This window comes from Schistocerca gregaria, chromosome 1, assembly GCF_023897955.1.
Source record: "Schistocerca gregaria isolate iqSchGreg1 chromosome 1, iqSchGreg1.2, whole genome shotgun sequence".
NCBI classification, from domain to species: Eukaryota; Metazoa; Arthropoda; class Insecta; order Orthoptera; family Acrididae; genus Schistocerca; species Schistocerca gregaria.
In genome coordinates, this window is record NC_064920.1 from 521605471 (window position 1) to 521623572 (window position 18102).

The following is an 18102-nucleotide window of genomic DNA, read 5'->3' on the forward strand; positions in this document are numbered from 1 at the left end:
TGGTTCTATAATATTGTTCAAGTGTGTGGAACCTATACCACGTAGGACTAACATGGGATATTAAACGTATATAGAGAAAGGCAGCATGATGGTCACAGATTGGTTTAATCTATGGGAGAGTGTCACAGAGATACTGAAGGAACTGAACTGGAGAACTGTTGACAGTAAATGTAAACTATCTCAAGAAAGTCTATTAACAAAGTTTTGTGACTACTCTAGGAATATACTGTGACCTCCTACATAGGGATCATGAAGATGAGGTTAGAAAATTACTGCATGCACAGAGGCATTCAGACAGTCATTCTTCCAATGTTCTATATGTGAATGGAATATGGAGCAACCCTAACAACCAGTACATGGGGCATATCCTCTGCCGTGCATGTAACAGTGGTTTGCAGAGTATAGATGCAGATGTAGACTCACAAATAGTAGTTAAGAATTAAATGAATGCTTCCAGTTCATAGTGTATCTTTGTATCTCTTCACAGTTGTAAGAACCAGATTTTTTTTCCAATATAATGACCTAGTCCTATTTCCAGAAGAATTATAAAATACCTATAATTTCTTGTCTCCTGTGAAACAAAGACAGAATCTCCATGGGTGAAGAATGGTTAACTGCACTTTTAATGGCGAGAATAGAAGAACAAATGATTAATAACTTCCCAGTGTGGTATGAGAAAGTGGTCATCCAGGTTTCTACAAGTAACAATTGCAGCATGGAATTTGCATTTGAACTATGCACACCTCCTCTCGTTTATATAGAAATCCCGCAAGCAGCCATTAGTAAAATTCTTTAGGTGTTGGGTGAAATTTACCTTTAATGGTAGCAACATTTTGATAAATAGTTCAGAAAACTCATTGCATTGTGGTTGCTTTGTGGCTACTGGTAGCAATTTTTCCATATTTTGATCTTCTTATGAAGTCAACTAAAATTGCTGAAATACTGAATATGAAAAAATAAGAATTGTAAATCTGATGCAGAGGAGGTAGCTAAATGTCACACACTATCTGTTCATAAAAACCTGTGCATTATCATACCAATTTTCCAATAGTCAAAGTCCACTCATTTGAAGTGACTGTCTCAATTCTCAGTCAAATTTCCTTAACATCGCCTGCTTTGTTTTGGACACATTTAATTGCCTTTGTGCCACTTTCATTTTTCATCTTATAACCTCTTTTTGAGATGCTATTCATTCCATTTAACTACCCTTGCCAGTCCTTGACCCTCCCTGACAGAACTGCAATGTCATTGACAAACTGAACTTTACTCTTTTTCATATATTTCTTGCTTGATCTAGAAACTGAATAATAAGGTGTATAGGCTACAATTGTGTCTCCAGTCCCTTCTCAACCATTGCTGTCCCTTTCATGTCCTTTGATTCACACAACAACAGTATGGTGTTATAGATAATATAGTGAATAGTGATGTATTCATCTAATAAAACACTATCAGAATTTCAAGGAGTTTATTCCACTTAGTATTGTCTAAGTCTTTACCAAGTTGACATACGCTGTAATTGTAAGTTTACCTTTCTTCAACTATGTACTAGAAGAAGCCACATGGCCAGTATACTGTTGCGTGTTCCCACGTTTTTCCTGAACCCAACCTAACTTTTAACAGAGGTTGGCCTCTACCAGCTTCCCGTTCTTCTGTAAATAATTTGTTAGTATTTTACAAGTATGGCTTATTAACCTGATGATTCACTTATATTGAAATCTGTTAGTGTCTTCCTTCTTTTGCACTGAAATTATTATATTCTTCATGAAGTATGTTAGTACTTCGCCCGTTTCACATATCTTGCAAGGATCTCAGTAATTCTGAAGGAATGACATTTACTCTAGTTGTGTTGTATTTACCTGCGACCTCTCAGAATTCTGTAAAATTCTTCTTGCAGTATTGTATGTCTCAGCTCACCTTCATCTTAATCTACTTTCTGTTTGTGTTGCATAATTTTCTCCTCCAGTCTGCCGCCTTTGCCTAATTCTTCTATACACTCCTCCTACCATTCTGCCTTCCCTACCTTGTTTATTACTCTCTTGCCATATGAGTTCTTGTTTGAATATTAGCTTCTCTTTTCTCCAGTGACTTCTTTAATTTCTTATAAGCAGCTTCTCTCTCTCCCATTGCTATCTATGCTTCTACATCTCTGAATTTTTCTCCATCCATTCCTGGTTTGCATTTTGCATTAATGTCAATAATTTTTAGACATTTATTCCTTTCTGCATACTTGATTGTCTGCATTTTTATATTTTCTCCTGTCATCTAATAAATTCATGTTGTGTGTCATCCAAGGATTTCTACTGGGCATTTCCTTTCATCTATTTGATTCTTAGCTATTCTATGCTATTCTTTCTCCTGTTCCCCTCAATTGTTGTTTAATGCTCACCTTCAAAATCTTAGTAGCCACAGATTCTTACAATTCATCCAGGTCCCATACTCCTTTATGCCCTGCCTTTTTACAGTTTCTTCAGGTTTAGTCTGCATTTCATAACCAATAAATTATGGTCAGAGCCTTCATCTGTTCCTGGAAATATTTTTCCAGTTTAAATTCTGGTTCATAAATCTCTGTCTCCCTAGAAGAAATATAGCATCCAGCCAAATTTTATATAGCTTTATTTTGTGGGAGAACACATCTTAGGTTACACCCATCTTCAGCTTGCATAAAACATGTATATTTCCATCAGTATAACATTTTTCTTCATTGCATTTTCAATATTTCAGTGGCCTTGTGCAACATAACAATTCATTTTATAATGCAGTCAAGAACAACATTAAGCTGATGAAGATCTGAACATATTGTACACATTGAAGATGGATGAAAGCTTGGAATTGGTTCTAGCATAAAATAAAGTTATTAAATGAATTGTCAGATTGCTGTATTTCTTCAAATAATTCAGTTCAGAGCAATGGATCTCAACTGCCATTAATACAGATAAATTAATCTCTGTCTTCCTATTAAATAATAGACTATTTAAAACCTCCAGGTTCCCCATGTATACCATCTTCTTTCATGATAATTAAGCCCATAGTTTGAATGGTTAAATTGTGCTCTGTTCAGACCATGTCCTCCCATCTCTTACTTTCCCTCCAATCTCATTCCAGACACCTGTCTAAAATTTTCATCTCCCTTAAGAAACTGAGCGATTTCCTTTATCTTATCATAAATATTTTTAACCTCTTCATCATTTGAGGAGCTAGTAGGCATGTACATTTGCACTGCTGTGGCAGGTCATGGCTTTGGGTCTTTCTTGGCTATGATGATACATTCACTAGGAACATCATAGTAGTAACCTACATTCCTATCTTATTATTAATTATAAGACCTACTCAACTGTTCCAACCAGCCTGTACTCAACAAGCCAGAAGTCCTCTTCTTTCTGGCACCACTCTTCAATAATTCCTACTGAATCTAACTTCAACATATATTAATTTCTCTCTCTCTCTCTCTCTCTCTCTCTCTCTCTCTCTCTCTCTCTCTCTCTCTCTCAAATTCTCTATTGTACTGTAGAAGTTATGCAGAAATGAAGAGTCTTGTGCAGATAAGACTAGTGTGAAGAGCTACGTGAACCAGTCTTTGGACTAAAGAACAAGAAGAAAAAGATAATGATGACTATAACAACAACAACAACAACAACCATCACCATTGGTACCATCACTATACCACCACCACCAACAACAACAACACCAACACCAACACCAGGATTCAGAGATCTAACAGTCCATGCTCCAAGTAAAGCTGTATTTCCGTGGAAATATACTAGTTGTAGTTTGCCTTGCTCTCAGATGTTTTTTTCACCAACTTAATTAAGTAAGGTTGACTAGTGTTATAAGGTCAGATCAGTCAATTATCCAGCCTGATGCTGCTGCAACTACTTAAGTAGCTACTTCTCCTTTTCAGGAAACATATGTTAGTTTGTTCTGTACACAGTGTGATTACACCTGTGGCACAGCTATCTGTATCATTGAGGTACATAAGCCAAAACACTATGACGAGATAGTGATTCAAGTAGGACTGTAAAAATATATGAAGATCAACAAAAAGAACCTAGATATCTGTGTGAAAATATTATAATATGTTGTTCTGCAAATCTAATATGGGCATTACAAGTGAGTGCTGAAGATGAAAAAACTATGAACTGCAGATGTAGACAGCACATCTTGATGTCTATGGGAAACATCCTGTAAACAATATTTATTTTAATTTGAGTTGCTTAGTTTAGAGAATTACTCCCATAGGCCAATTATGGGTACCATGTATTGACATTGTGTTATTTTTTATTAACTTCCTGTAGTATATGGATTTTATTTCTTGATAAATTGTGCTATAATTGAAACAGTCCATATCTCCACGCATTTTTTTGTGATTTCATGCAAAAAAAGGTGTTGCGGCAGCTGTGTAGGATGTTGCATATGCTGTTGTGATATTGTTTTCATTTGCTTGTTTTAGGGTAACTGGTGGAGAACTCTTTGAGGATATTGTTGCAAGAGAATTTTATAGTGAAGCAGATGCTTCACACTGTATACAACAGATCCTTGAAAGTGTTAACCACTGTCATCAGAATGGTGTTGTTCACAGGGACTTGAAGGTACACAAACATTTTTTTTTATTTTAAACACAGAATGGCTGTTAAAATATGTTTGAAAATTGCCTTTTCTGGCACAGAAGTTAATTCTTGTAACCAGTATTTTAACTGAAAGTATGATTATGTGTGAAAAAGCATTTTGTATCTAATTACATTGCTAATGTTTTTGCACTTAATCTTGGTGATATAAGTTTAACTGGATTCTTGTTGTGGCAACAGAAATCTTGCAGCACAAAGTTTGTGGACATTGGGACTGGAGTTAACTAGGCAAAGAAAATAATAATATACACTCCTGGAAATGGAAAAAAAGAACACATTGACACCGGTGTGTCAGACCCACCATACTTGCTCTGGACACTGCGAGAGGGCTGTACAAGCAATGATCACACGCACGGCACAGCGGACACACCAGGAACCGCGGTGTTGGCCGTAGAATGGCGCTAGCTGCGCAGCATTTGTGCACCGCCGCCGTCAGTGTCAGCCAGTTTGCCGTGGCATACGGAGCTCCATCGCAGTCTTTAACACTGGTAGCATGCCGCGACAGCGTGGACGTGAACCGTATGTGCAGTTGACGGACTTTGAGCCTGGGCGTATAGTGGGCATGCGGGAGGCCGGGTGGACGTACCGCCGAATTGCTCAACACGTGGGGCGTGAGGTCTCCACAGTACATCGATGTTGTCGCCAGTGGTCGGCGGAAGGTGCACGTGCCCGTCGACCTGGGACCGGACCGCAGCGACGCATGGATGCACGCCAAGACCGTAGGATCCTACACAGTGCCATAGGGGACCGCACCGACACTTCCCAGCAAATTAGGGACACTGTTGCTCCTGGGGTATCGGCGAGGACCATTCGCAACCGTCTCCATGAAGCTGGGCTACGGTCCCGCACACCGTTAGGCCGTCTTCCGCTCACGCCCCAACCTCGTGCAGCCCGCCTCTAGTGGTGTCGCGACAGGGACGAATGGAGACGTGTCGTCTTCAGCGATGAGAGTCGCTTCTGCCTTGGTGCCAATGATGGTCGTATGCGTGTTTGGCGCTGTGCAGGTGAGCGCCACAATCAGGACTGCATACGACCGAGGCACACAGGGCCAACACCCGGCATCATGGTGTGGGGAGCGATCTCCTACACTGGCCGTACACCTCTGGTGATCGTCGAGGGGACACTGAATAGTGCACGGTACATCCAAACCGTCATCGAACCCATCGTTCTACCATTCCTAGACCGGCAAGGGAACTTGCTGTTCCAACAGGAGAGTGCACGTCAGCAAGTATCCCGTGCCACCCAACGTGCTCTAGAAGGTGTAAGCCAACTACCCTGGCCAGCAAGATCTCCGGATCTGTCCCCCATTGAGCATGTTTGGGACTGGATGAAGTGTCGTCTCACGCGGTCTGCACGTCCAGCACGAACGCTGCTCCAACTGAGGTGCCAGGTGGAAATGGCATGGCAAGCCGTTCAACAGGACTACATCCAGCATCTCTACGATCGTGTCCATGGGAGAATAGCAGCCTGCATTGCTACGAAAGGTGGATATACACTGTACTAGTGCCGACATTGTGCATGCTCTGTTGCCTGTGTCTATGTGCCTGTGGTTCTGTCAGTGTGATCATGTGATGTATGTGATCCCAGGAATGTGTCAATAAAGTTTCCCCTTCCTGGGACAATGAATTCACGGTGTTCTTATTTCAATTTCCAGGAGTGTACTTCAACAAACGATGAGAAGTTGAGCTTGTCAAATTAACTGTCTAATTGCTATCTGATAAGAGAGGAAGTGAGCAAAAGGAGTAAAAAGGACCCTGTATTAAGAAAAATACTTTAATTGATGGCAGTGAATGGGAAGTGATTAGTAACTTCAAACCATAGGACAAGGCACAAAGATTTGAAAGGGTTACAAAGTGACTTCAAAATACACTGGCTGAGATTTTCTTGTATGTGTAACAAACAATGTCAGATGTTCAGAGGTCAGTGCTACATTCTGAATCATTACTAGGGAAGTGAAGAAAAAGATGTATAAAATTATTTGAGGGTGTGGAGGTTCAAAGAAATGTGTTAGTAATAACAGTGTCTCACATGAGAAAGAGGGATAGAGAGAGAGAGAGAGAAAGAGAAAGAGAGAGAGAGAGAGAGAGAGAGAGAGAATGAAATGTTCAATTTCATGTACTGGTAATTCATATGGTACTGGTGGTTGGTATGCGAGTTGAAAGGTGATAATGAACTTAACTTCATTCACTTCCTCCTGCCCCCACCTCCTTTCTGCCCCCTCCCCCACCTATCTTCCTCCCTCCCTCCATTTCTCTCTCTCTCTCTCTCTCTCTCTCTCTCTCTCTCTCTCTCTCTCTCTCTCTCTCTCTCTCTCCCTCCCCCCTTCCCTCTCCCCCCCCCCCCCCCCGCCGCCCCCAGCGCCCATCTCCCCCTCTCTTGCAACATACCATAGAGCCTTCAGTAAATATCGATGGATATGCCTGTATCATGTGCATTTGTGCAGATCTTCAATCTTTCATGCCTTGTTACAGACCCATACTATCAGTCCAAACAGTGTTCTCAAAAGTTTTTTTTTTTATAATATTAAAAAATGAAATCTTAAAGTGCATGATAAGTAATTCCAAGTTTTAAAATAAATGCAACCAATTGTTTCTAAATATTTAAATTCCTTGTAAACAAGACAATTAACACAAGAGATGGAAGTGGCTCTGTGCATGCAAACCAGCTCTGTAAACAGCCAGTCAGGTTCCCTTCTGTGTTGTGGCGGTCAAAGAAGATACGATTAATGCCCTTGAGCTCCCCACAGTTGCAATATTGTGATGGTATGAAGACATTGTCAGTACTAGCCATGGTTGAATTTCAACCTAGTAATGATCCACACAAACTGTATTATGGTCCCTATGTGAGATAAGTTTCAGATTAGATCCACCTTTGCAACGTACTATTGGGCCTTCAGTAAATGCAAATGAATTCACCTGTACCATGTGTGTTTGTGCACATCTTCAATCTCTCATGCCTCATTCCAGTCATTTTTGATCAAGCCTCTAATCCCAACACTGAAATCTTCCTTGAGAATGTATCATTCTTGTATCCCAGTCATCATTATTCCCTTAGCTAATTGGCCAGCTTTTTCATTCTCCACAATGCCAGTGTGACCCCTCATTCACACAAATGAAACTCCCTTGCCAGTTCAGTAGCAGCAGCAACTGTTCAGTATGTAAGGTAACACCTGCCTTTGTTCTTATCAATTAAAGTACTTTCTGCCTGGAGATTGAGTCCATGAGTGTGACAGAATGGTCAGCTGCTATGGACATACTGTGACTTAGTGCTCTTTCAGTGGCTAAGAATTCAACAGCATAAATTTGTGCCTCTTTCAGTGCCTCATTCAGTAGATGAAGTAGTTCACTCCAGTTATTTTTAATATCAATATAGGCACAGTCAATAAAGTTAATGTATTTAGATCCATTGGTGTACATACATATGACTGCTGGCCATTGCTCAAGAAGGATTTTTAAATTTACTTTATTGATATTGGGTTCTCAGAGTAGTCCAGGTTACTGTTTGTGTCTAGTACCTGGTTGATAAGTCCATACTCTCGCTCAAAAATTAGGGGATCAACCACACTCGTTGGATGTACTGTTGGTAATGGCTTAGTGATGAAAATGCCTCTGTGACTAGTGGTTTTGATATATGTATCCAGTAATGGTCAGTGTAGTATTGCACTATAAGGTCACAAAATTTGTTTATAAGTGCTCCCCCAATGCATTTTAAGTATTTCAGATTACATCTTCTTATAAAGTATTGTCTAGCTGAGATGAAAGTCTTTCAAAGAAAGTGTTATAAAACTATAACAGATTACTTGTTTTAAGGAATATAGTGAGTCAGGAGATAACCCATCAGTGACAACAGGAGAACACCCTTTGGATATTGAAAAATGTCAGTTTTTACTTTGTAACAACATACTTAAACTTTCATATGATCATTGCATTGGCCTCAACATTGTCTTTCTTATTCTAATGCACTCCAGAAATTCATTTCATGTTTACACACAAGCAGATTTTTTTTCTTCTCTAATTGAGCTTATAAGTAAGTTGTTTTTAATGACAAATAAAAAATAGATCATTTTTATTTTATTCAACTGTTAAGTAAAGTATGCTCAGCTCTTGATTTTCCTTTAAGTGTCTCTAACTGCTTATTACCAAGGGCATTCCATATTTATGTATGTTTTATTTATTCCTAGGTGCACCATCTTATGCATCATTACAGTTGCAAATATGTAGTATTTTGGTCTAGCCATAGGTGGCAGGACAATCACTAGAAATGTAATCCCTACAAAGTACAGCCCATTTCCCACTTGCTGTAATAACATGAGTGAACAATGTTGAGTGTATTTATCAAGGACTGTGTTGGACAACATAGTTCCTGTGAAAGGAAGGTGTGAACACTGGGGTTATTAACAGGTGATTGGTGTAAATTTGTGGTGAGTGTGCACTCTCATGAAAAACTGTACACAACTGGATGGATGGCTGGAAAAGTGACTGCACATCGACGAAGATACCAGTTCCATAAGGAAGGTAACTGTAGTAACACCAGTCAACATTTCAAGATTGCAAAATCATATTCAGGAGAAAAGATCCTTCATGCTCGTAGAAACAGAAGTGGCCACAGGACTTGCAAGAAGCACTCTGTATGGCATCATGCACAGTCACCTTAAGGTTGAGAAGATGTCTGCCAGGTGGGTTCGCAAATCCCTGAATGTACCACAAACACAACAGCACAAGGACATTTGCAGTGATCTCCTTCAGTACCACAGCCAGAATCCAGGAGGTTTCATGTCCAAACTCGCTGCCATGGGCCAGAGACTGAATCAGAGTGCATGTGGAGCCTGTGCAGAGGGCACATCATGCAATACAAAAGAACCAATCAGGAAAAGGGATAAAACAAATGCTCTTCAACAAGACAATGGTTGTCCCCATACAAGTTTCACAATTATGGCTACCATCACTGACATAGTGTTTCAGATACTGCTACACCCATTGTATTCCACATAATGACTGGGCCCCTTCCAATTACCACCTATCTGGGGTATGAAGAAACTGCTTTGTGGGCTTTGTTTTGTATATGTCCAGGAACAATGAGCAGCTGTCCTGAGGAGGGTGTAACAGACTTTAAAAAAAGTGGTTTGAGAACACTCCCCACCCTATAAGTTACACATTGGTGATGCAAATGTGTGGTGATTATGTTGACAAAGTGCACATAGCTGCTGAGGCTTAGAGGTTTTCAGAGGGCAGGGGTTTGGGGGGAGGGGGGGGGGTGAGAGAGAGAGAGAGAGAGAGAGAGAGAGAGAGAGATGTCAGCATGGAATACCTCTTGTCTTTCGAATTTAACCACTTTCACAAATGAAATACTTTATATGCACAATCTTTGTCATTATATTTTTAACCTTATGTATTAAAAACAAAGATTCCAAGACTTACCAAGCGGGAAAGCACCAGTAGGTAGGCACAATGAATAAAACACACAAATACACACACAGAATTTCGAGCTTTCGCAACCGGCGGCTGCTTCGTCAGGAAAGAGGGAAGGAAAAGGAAAGATGAAAGGATGTGGGTTTTAAGGGAGAGGGTAAGGAGTCATTCCAATCCCGGGAGCGGAAAGACTTACCTTAGGGGGAAAAAAGGATAGGTATATACTCGTGCACACACTCACACACACACACACACACACACACACACATACATCCATACATACATATTTTTAACCTTACTTACATATGGTGGGGATAATAAGGGAATTTGATAGTAAAAAGTGTGGTTATTGGGTTTAAAGTATTTACTGCATTCTTTATGCAGCAGTCCTATGTAGCTTTTCAGACAGACACTATGTATAATCAAATATAAAATATTTTTAATGTGTTTTGGGCAGTGTTGCCATAAGCACAGAGTTTCAGTTATGGTGAATTGTTAATCTGCTTAGTGACCAGTAATATGTCACAAACAATTAATAATTTCCACATATGGGTTTCTATAAAATACCTGGACCATAATTCTGCTACACAAACCAAAATTATACACTTCCTTTCATATCTTTAATTCAAGGAAAAATATAACAGTTTTGTTTAGTGAGACCCAAATTCTCCACTCGCTGTGTCCCATTAAATGTGATGTATGTGTTTATAAAGCTCCCCCTCAATTATCAGTCACTAGACAGGCAGTTGGTTGCAGGGCAAACTTAAGATAAGGTCTGACCAAACTTGTGATAAATCCTACATTAGCATTAAAAAGACAAAGTTGATGTTTCTCTTTTTGAAACTTTTGATCAAAATTAAATATTGACGTTCCTTTCTGACTGTTGATGCAACAACAGAAGATAAAATTCAACAAGTAGTGTATGTCATGCCACTTGAAGCAGGGAACTTCAATATCTGTGTAGAGAACTCAGATTACTTTTTAAAGTTGGTTATCACGTACAGAAGGAGAGCTATGTGTGATGCATGCTTCTGTTATCTGCAGTTTACAGTTATTGTTACTTTCATGATACCACTAAATTAATGATAAACAGTAGTATTTCATGAAATGTATTGTTTATTTTTTTTTTTGTTATTTGTTTTACAGCCTGAGAACTTGTTGTTGGCTAGTAAACAAAAGGGAGCAGCAGTGAAACTTGCCGATTTTGGCTTGGCGATAGAAGTTCAAGGGGAACAACAAGCATGGTTTGGTGAGACACACAGAGAAATATTTAACACATTTATGATCATTAAGCTCCAAACCTTAATACTCTGAATGTTATTTAAGTAAATATTTATTGTGGTGGAATGTTAGCTAAGACAATGTCAAGAAATGGAGGAGAAACAGAGACAAGATTTTTTTTTTGTCTTTTTGTGTGTGTGTGTACGCGCGCGCGCCCACACACACACACACACACACACACACACACACACACACACACACACACACACACACACAAAGTACTTTTTCGGTTAAAAGTAAGACACTGAATTTATTGTTTTGTTTTCAAGGATTTGCGGGTACACCAGGATATCTCTCTCCAGAAGTGTTAAAAAAAGAACCATATGGTAAACCAGTTGACATATGGGCTTGCGGTGAGTATCATTGTGTTATTCTTAATGAAAAATGCATTGTAATCACAGAAAATTGCTTTACAAATTACAGTGTCACTGTACTTTCTTGGGGTAGATTAGTTCACCTCCAGTATAATAGTCAGGTACAGAGCTTATCACAAGAGTTGTTTTAGTCATTATTACCTCTGACAGTAAAGAATAAAATCTTGTAAACTTAAAATATGATTTTTTAAAGTATTACTATTCTACTCTCTTCAGTTAGCTACTTTATCTTATTAGTCTGTAATTTTTTTCCACATTCATAAGACATTGCCTGTCTGTCTCCTTCTCACAGTGCCATTTGTCTCCTATGACTAGCAGCTGAAATGTTGGCGTCTTCTGCACACATTAATGATAATGATTGAAGAACACTTAACTGACAAATTGCCTGTAATCTTTGAACTTTGGTAAAATAAGTCAGCCACCTGAAACAATGAAGGCCCCAATTTAAACCAGGGTGCTGTATAAGAGCTATGTCTTTCATGAAAATAAGCAATATTGGTTAGACAGTGATTGTTATCCACTGACATTGATCTTCACACTACTATACATTATAAGTGAAAAGATACTGCTGTTAGGAAAACTGAGTTCATCTTAGATGTAACTGTAATGATATTGTTAATTGATGAAGTACTGATGCCACCACACTATACTACAAAGCAACAGGAGTAGCAGCAATAAGCAAAATTTCGGTTCTCATTTTTCTTTCTTATATAACTGTCCTTGAGAATCCTTTTCAGTTGTCCACAATTATTACTTCTCATTTTTCTAACAGTGTTATATCTACCTTCAATGTTCTCACAATAACAGTTATGAACAGAGAGATGCCTGTCCCTGACATCATTTGTGTAATAACACTGTGCACGTGAAGTACTGCAGAGAGAGTAAACTATACCTCATTCATGTTGCCAATAAAGGAAATGGGACCAGTGTTTTGCACTTTGTGCTGGGGTTAAACTTACCATGCACATCTTATGAATGCTTAATATTTTGTATAAACAAAGTAGATATTGCAGTTTTCTTTTGATCTAAGAAGATGGCAGCTATTAAGGCACATATCTTTGTGAAGATAATGAAACTGCATATCTCAAAAATATGTATGAGTATTTCACAGAAAACTTAAAAATTCTTCCTGTAACATACAGTTTTTTTATTGATGTAAGTTATATTTCGTTAAAGAGGTGATGTGCCAGAAACTTAACGTACAATACTTGCTGCACCTATTATTTGGCAATTTTATGGAATGTAGGGCCTTACTAAATAAGATCCAGGATTTTGCAATAAAAAGTTAGTAAAGCAAGAAGTTAAGAATTTTTGCACTACAATAGTTTCAAATGTTACTAACAGAACCAAACATAGAAATACATAAAATAAATTTAATTTGAATTTAAATCCTTTTCAAACAAGACTAGCTGCTATGCAAAGTATCTTTGAGTTTTGACAACAATTTGCTTGGCATTATTTGTAAAGAAGATCTTCATAAAAAGGATATTAATACTTTTGTGCACAAATAGCAACTGGTCCAGTGCAGAATTTTTTTTTATATTTTTGATGACTGTATCAGACCATCTTGGAAGTAATTTCCAGTCCTCTACAAAGTTCAGTTTATGTTCAGTGCCCCCAGATGGATTATACCTCAGAGACAATACATTTTTAACATATGGATCTCCTACTTTACTTCCCAGATGAACTGTTTTGTAATACAAAAAACCTGGAGGTACATACCTTACATTATATTGGCCCTGTTTGCTCCATCTTGCTTCCTTTATCATATCAGCATAGTAATTAGCCAACGAATAGAGCACCTTGTGTTTCTTTCTTTGTTCAGTTGTGCAATGCACACTACTTCTCAGTTCTGAGCTCAACACCTGTCAATATAAAATATTTTTTAGTTTTACTTTTCTCACAGTCTTAATGGTTGTGTAAGTGATCGTGCTATATCTGTAAACCCTTTTGTAAATTTTCTATAATAATTCTCCAGACAAAAAGAAAATCGTTTCTGCACTGCTTGTGTCAACCTCAGATATGTCTTAACCCCTTCACTGCTTACAATATGCCCTACATAAATGACTTCTTCTGATGCAGAGTGTCATTCAATGTTAAATTTGCAGCTTGTAATCTTGTAAAAACTTCTCATAAATGTTGCATTTGCTCTGCCATATCCTTCACAAAAATTAAGTCATCCAGGTTGATCGTGCACTGGTGAGAGTTCAGCACCCTCAGCACTCCATACAACAAATGGTGAAATTTTGCTGGAGAATCTCCAATCCAAATGGCATTCTATGATACTGAAAATGGTCCCAGGGGACTGAGAACACTGTTATCGGATGGTCCTACAAGTTTACATGCATCTGATGCTCCTCGGATCTGAAGTAGAGAAGTGTTTTCACTGCTCTAAATTATCAATAGTTGGAGTAATGCTTGGGACTGAATATGCATTAATCATGCTTTTGGTGTAAATACACCTATAGTCACTACAGACTATCTCTTTCGGTTCCATCCAGTGACTTTTTCAGTACTGCTATGATGGCTGCAATCCGTGAACTAGTGCTTTCCTCTCTTACCCCATCCATTAGCTGTGACTCAATGAAGTCCTCTAACACTGATTGCATAAACTGCAGTATACAGTAAGGTTTACCATACACTGGTAACTCAGTTCCTGTAGGAATGTGATGCTGCATTATAGGTGGTGTGGTGAAGGTGCTCAAGGAAAAATCAAGCCCTCAAATTTGTACAATCCATCCATACCTCTAAGATGTTCTAACGTCTTGTACTATGCAGTTTTATTGGCAGTTTGCACATTTTTGTGGTGCACATTGAGAGAACCCATACCCACATCAGCCAGGTCTTCCAGATTATCTACCAACATCCACTTGGTGAACTGTACTCCTTTGACGCCAAAATCATCTAAAAACGGGCACTGCCTTCCTGTCTGATTCGTCTTGAACGAGTACTAAGCGTCTATGTACAAAGCAACATGATTAGTCTAATGAGCATTTTCTGCCCATGGTTGTACCAAGCACGAAGAATTAATACTGTGCTGCACAGTAACATGTGAATTAATCCTCAGTGCTGTTGACAGCAATTTAAGTGGTTCACGTCTTAACATTTGTGCATTTTGTGTTTTTACGTTACTGATGACCGTCTCCCCTAGCTGGAACATTGTCCTCTTAAGTTCCACTATGTGTCACCTCAGATGAGTTTTGGCATGCTGTGTTGTCAGAAAAACCAGTTCTAAGGTCATGCGGAAACCACCACTTTCACATGGCACAACTTCTAAGCATTATCTAAAACACAGCATCCCCTCTGAAATGTCTACCATTGCTGAACCCAAAGATTCTGCGGCACTATCATAAAGTCCATGTCAGTTATACTGTGGAGGTTTAATCACTTCTGACCCATGAGATCTGTACTTGCAACTGACACATGTGTCCCTGTGTTCAATAAAAACTAGAGCTTTTATCTTCCTGTAGTCCCATTACTACATTCCAACTCTTCATCCATATTCATTCCATAAAAATTCATTGGGAACACCAGGTAGTAGGCCTAAGGTTCCCTTTTGCATTTGACATCAGTTTATTTGACACTTGTTTTCCCTTACCATTCCTACAATCATAGTACTGGTGTGCAGCTGCACCAAATCTACTACACTGAGGTTGGTGATATTGCTTCTGCACATGTCCCATCCTCCCACATCTGTAACACCTCCTGTCAGCATAAAATACTCCTCTCTTGTCCCATTTTCCTGTTACTACATAAACTTCTTCAAACTCCATGGCTAATCTGACTGCAGAGTATAAATTCTCTGGATACCCATCTGAGCTTTCTAGACATATTAGATGGTGAGCCCCTCAAAAATGTGTGTGTTCCATTTCACGTAGTATGATTCTATTTGCCTCATCACTTTCTACTAATTCTTATGTCTGTACATTCACTTTCTGTATTTTGTCCACAAAATTCTCTACCAACTCATTATGCTTCTTTCATATACTACCAACTACTTGTGAAAAAGTGTCACTATTTTGCCCCTTGTACTTTTGTAGCAGGACTTTTTTTCAATTCATTAAATATCTACACACCTCTTAGTTGTTCTTTACATCTGATATATGTCTTAACTTCCCTACTAACTGTAACTTTGTCACCTGTAGTAACTGATGCTGTGACACCCCCACCCCCCACCCCCCACAATATTAGCTGCTAACTGCAGTTCTTCCTAAAAAGAAGTCAACTTTCAAGAGACAGATGTGAGCAAATTGACTATGGCTGGTTCTAATAATGAAATAGGTTGTTTGGCTACTTCCAATTCTTCCTCTGCAGCTGCAAGCCTATTACATGAGTCTATATTATCTGTTTTCAATTGCCCATTTCATTAACCCATGCTTGAATTGCCTCCGACTTGAGACTCTGCCATTGTGGAACCTTAATCTCCAACATGCACTAAGATTTACAAAATTCACTCACAACAGGCCACATGGCATCATCCACATATATATATATTACGTCTTATCATCACCCATTATGATGTTGTGCGCTACTAAACTCATGTTCAAACATAAATTATTAGTACTGCACCATATACCATACAGAATGCTCTCAACTTACGTTGATCACATAAAATAAGAAAAAAAAACAACACAGAAACTAGCAGTCTTCTAACTCACGCCACTGTTTGACGTAACAGCATGTTGTGGTTGCAAAGCTGTGGTGCATGGAATTTGACTGTGCTGGTCCTAGTTGCTAGACAAGATCCACAAGTACTTATGACATCACTCTATAGCAACCTGAGCTAAGAGAAGCCATTATATTGTAGAGGTGGTGGGTTGTTGAGGTGGTAGTGTTGGCGAGAAGTGACTATGAAAACTCCAATGCAAGATACAACATGTTTTATCTGTCTTGAATTACAATGCTGGAGTGTTATGATGCCCCAGGATTCATCCTCTGGAGATGCAGGCTCCATCTGTGATGCACATGATGTCAGAAGACCACAGAGGTGGGATGGCCATCTCACGTCCATGTCGGCTCTGCAGATACTGTTTACCTTACTCAGCAACATTGTCTGAGTTAGCACTATCGGGTTCTGAGTGAGCAATGCCATCAATGTGTACATCTGCTGAATTCCCTTAGGCAGCCAAACCTACTGGACTAGAAGCTCATCCAGGTGTGAAGGGGATGGCAGAAGTACCATCCTGGCTGTGAGCAGCTGCCATCCAAGACAGAAGTTTGATGCTGGTGCGGCACCTGGGTGATAGCCTTCTTGTTGTGTTGCCTAAGGCTGTGTGGCAGGCTCAGAATCGTGAGCTAATCGGGTGGAGCTAGCTGCCCAGACCGATGTTGGCTGCTGACTGATGCATAGCATATTGAAAACTGATGTGGGCCCAATGTTGTTGAGGATGCTGCCAGACTTCACATAATTCTAACAGAAATGGAGGGTATTTATACCAATTAAAAGCACCTTTTTTGTGCAGTACACTGGTTCCATTCATGTACAGATCTACACTTCTATGTTTCAACGGTGCGGAAACATACTGCAGTCAGGTAGTTTTTGCATGGACCTTCTGCAGTGTCATCATCATTGCTCGGCATAACCTGGTTGCCTTAGTGTGTGCAAACAGGCTCTCTTGTGAAATTACATATCAGCACCTCTGTGTCTACACACTTGCCTCACACAGAGCTGCTTCGTTTGTATGACACTATTCCTGTAAACTATTTAAGCTATTATACTGATTTATTTATTTTTCAAAGGCCTGTACTTTTCCTGTTACTAGCCTTTGTTTCTGCCTTCCATCTCTTTACTTTACTGATGTATGGGCTTCAGTAATGCAGGTCAGTTTAGGTAAAGAGCTGCAGGGTGGAATGACACTGAGTGTCAATTATCAGGGCAAACATGCTCATGGAGCCAGATGGATGTTCAATGGCAAGTCATAGAAACGCAATTAAATGGGTTTATTTATTCCATGTAAAAAATAACAGCAATCATAATGCTGCAGGGCAGGCTGGGGCCAGTTAGGGAAGTGTGCTTAGCTCAGTTAGCAGTCTCGTGGAATGGCAAGCACATGGTGTCACTGTGTCGAACAGGTAGTAGCTGAGGCAGAGATAAGTTGTCAGGACTCCAACTGTGTAGCATAGTGTCAGGCCTTGTTTAGGTGGCTAGCATGCCCCTATGTCAGACTCTGCAGAAGTTAGTCACATTAGTTTGCTGCAATTCGGGAAGCATAAGAGCACACATTGTTGAACAAAGACTTTCCAGCATGTGATAATGGAGTGTGCCTGTACAAAGCAGTCAGCAGCTCAGAAGTCAGTGAGGCCCAGGCATGAACCATGGACACCTAGGTAGGCACCCTGAAGTCACTAAAGTTGGTCACCAGATGGTGCTCCTCCCCATCTAGGAGGCACCAGTTCCTCAAGTGGATGAAGGATGAC

At 39.5% G+C, this 18102-nt stretch overlaps 2 protein-coding genes across 30 annotated transcripts in view; one reads left to right on the forward strand and one right to left on the reverse strand.

Moving 5' to 3' along the window:
* LOC126354726 (calcium/calmodulin-dependent protein kinase type II alpha chain) overlaps positions 1–18102 on the forward strand; it is a 976610-nt gene that overhangs the window by 680207 nt on the left and 278301 nt on the right. For all 29 annotated transcript variants that reach the window (XM_050004705.1, XM_050004586.1, XM_050004623.1 and 26 more), the window contains exons 5-7: positions 4448–4586; positions 11177–11279; positions 11581–11664. In XM_050004705.1, the coding sequence (XP_049860662.1) occupies positions 4448–4586; positions 11177–11279; positions 11581–11664 (326 nt within the window). The remainder of the gene's footprint in view (positions 1–4447; positions 4587–11176; positions 11280–11580; positions 11665–18102) is intronic.
* Positions 11699–18102, reverse strand: part of LOC126354854 (uncharacterized) — a 49858-nt gene continuing 43454 nt past the window's right edge. The window contains exons 2-3 of the mRNA XM_050004845.1: positions 13408–13550; positions 11699–12107 (exon numbers count right to left, since the gene is read on the reverse strand). Coding sequence (XP_049860802.1) covers positions 11972–12107; positions 13408–13550 — 279 coding nt within the window. The 3' untranslated portion in view covers positions 11699–11971. The remainder of the gene's footprint in view (positions 12108–13407; positions 13551–18102) is intronic.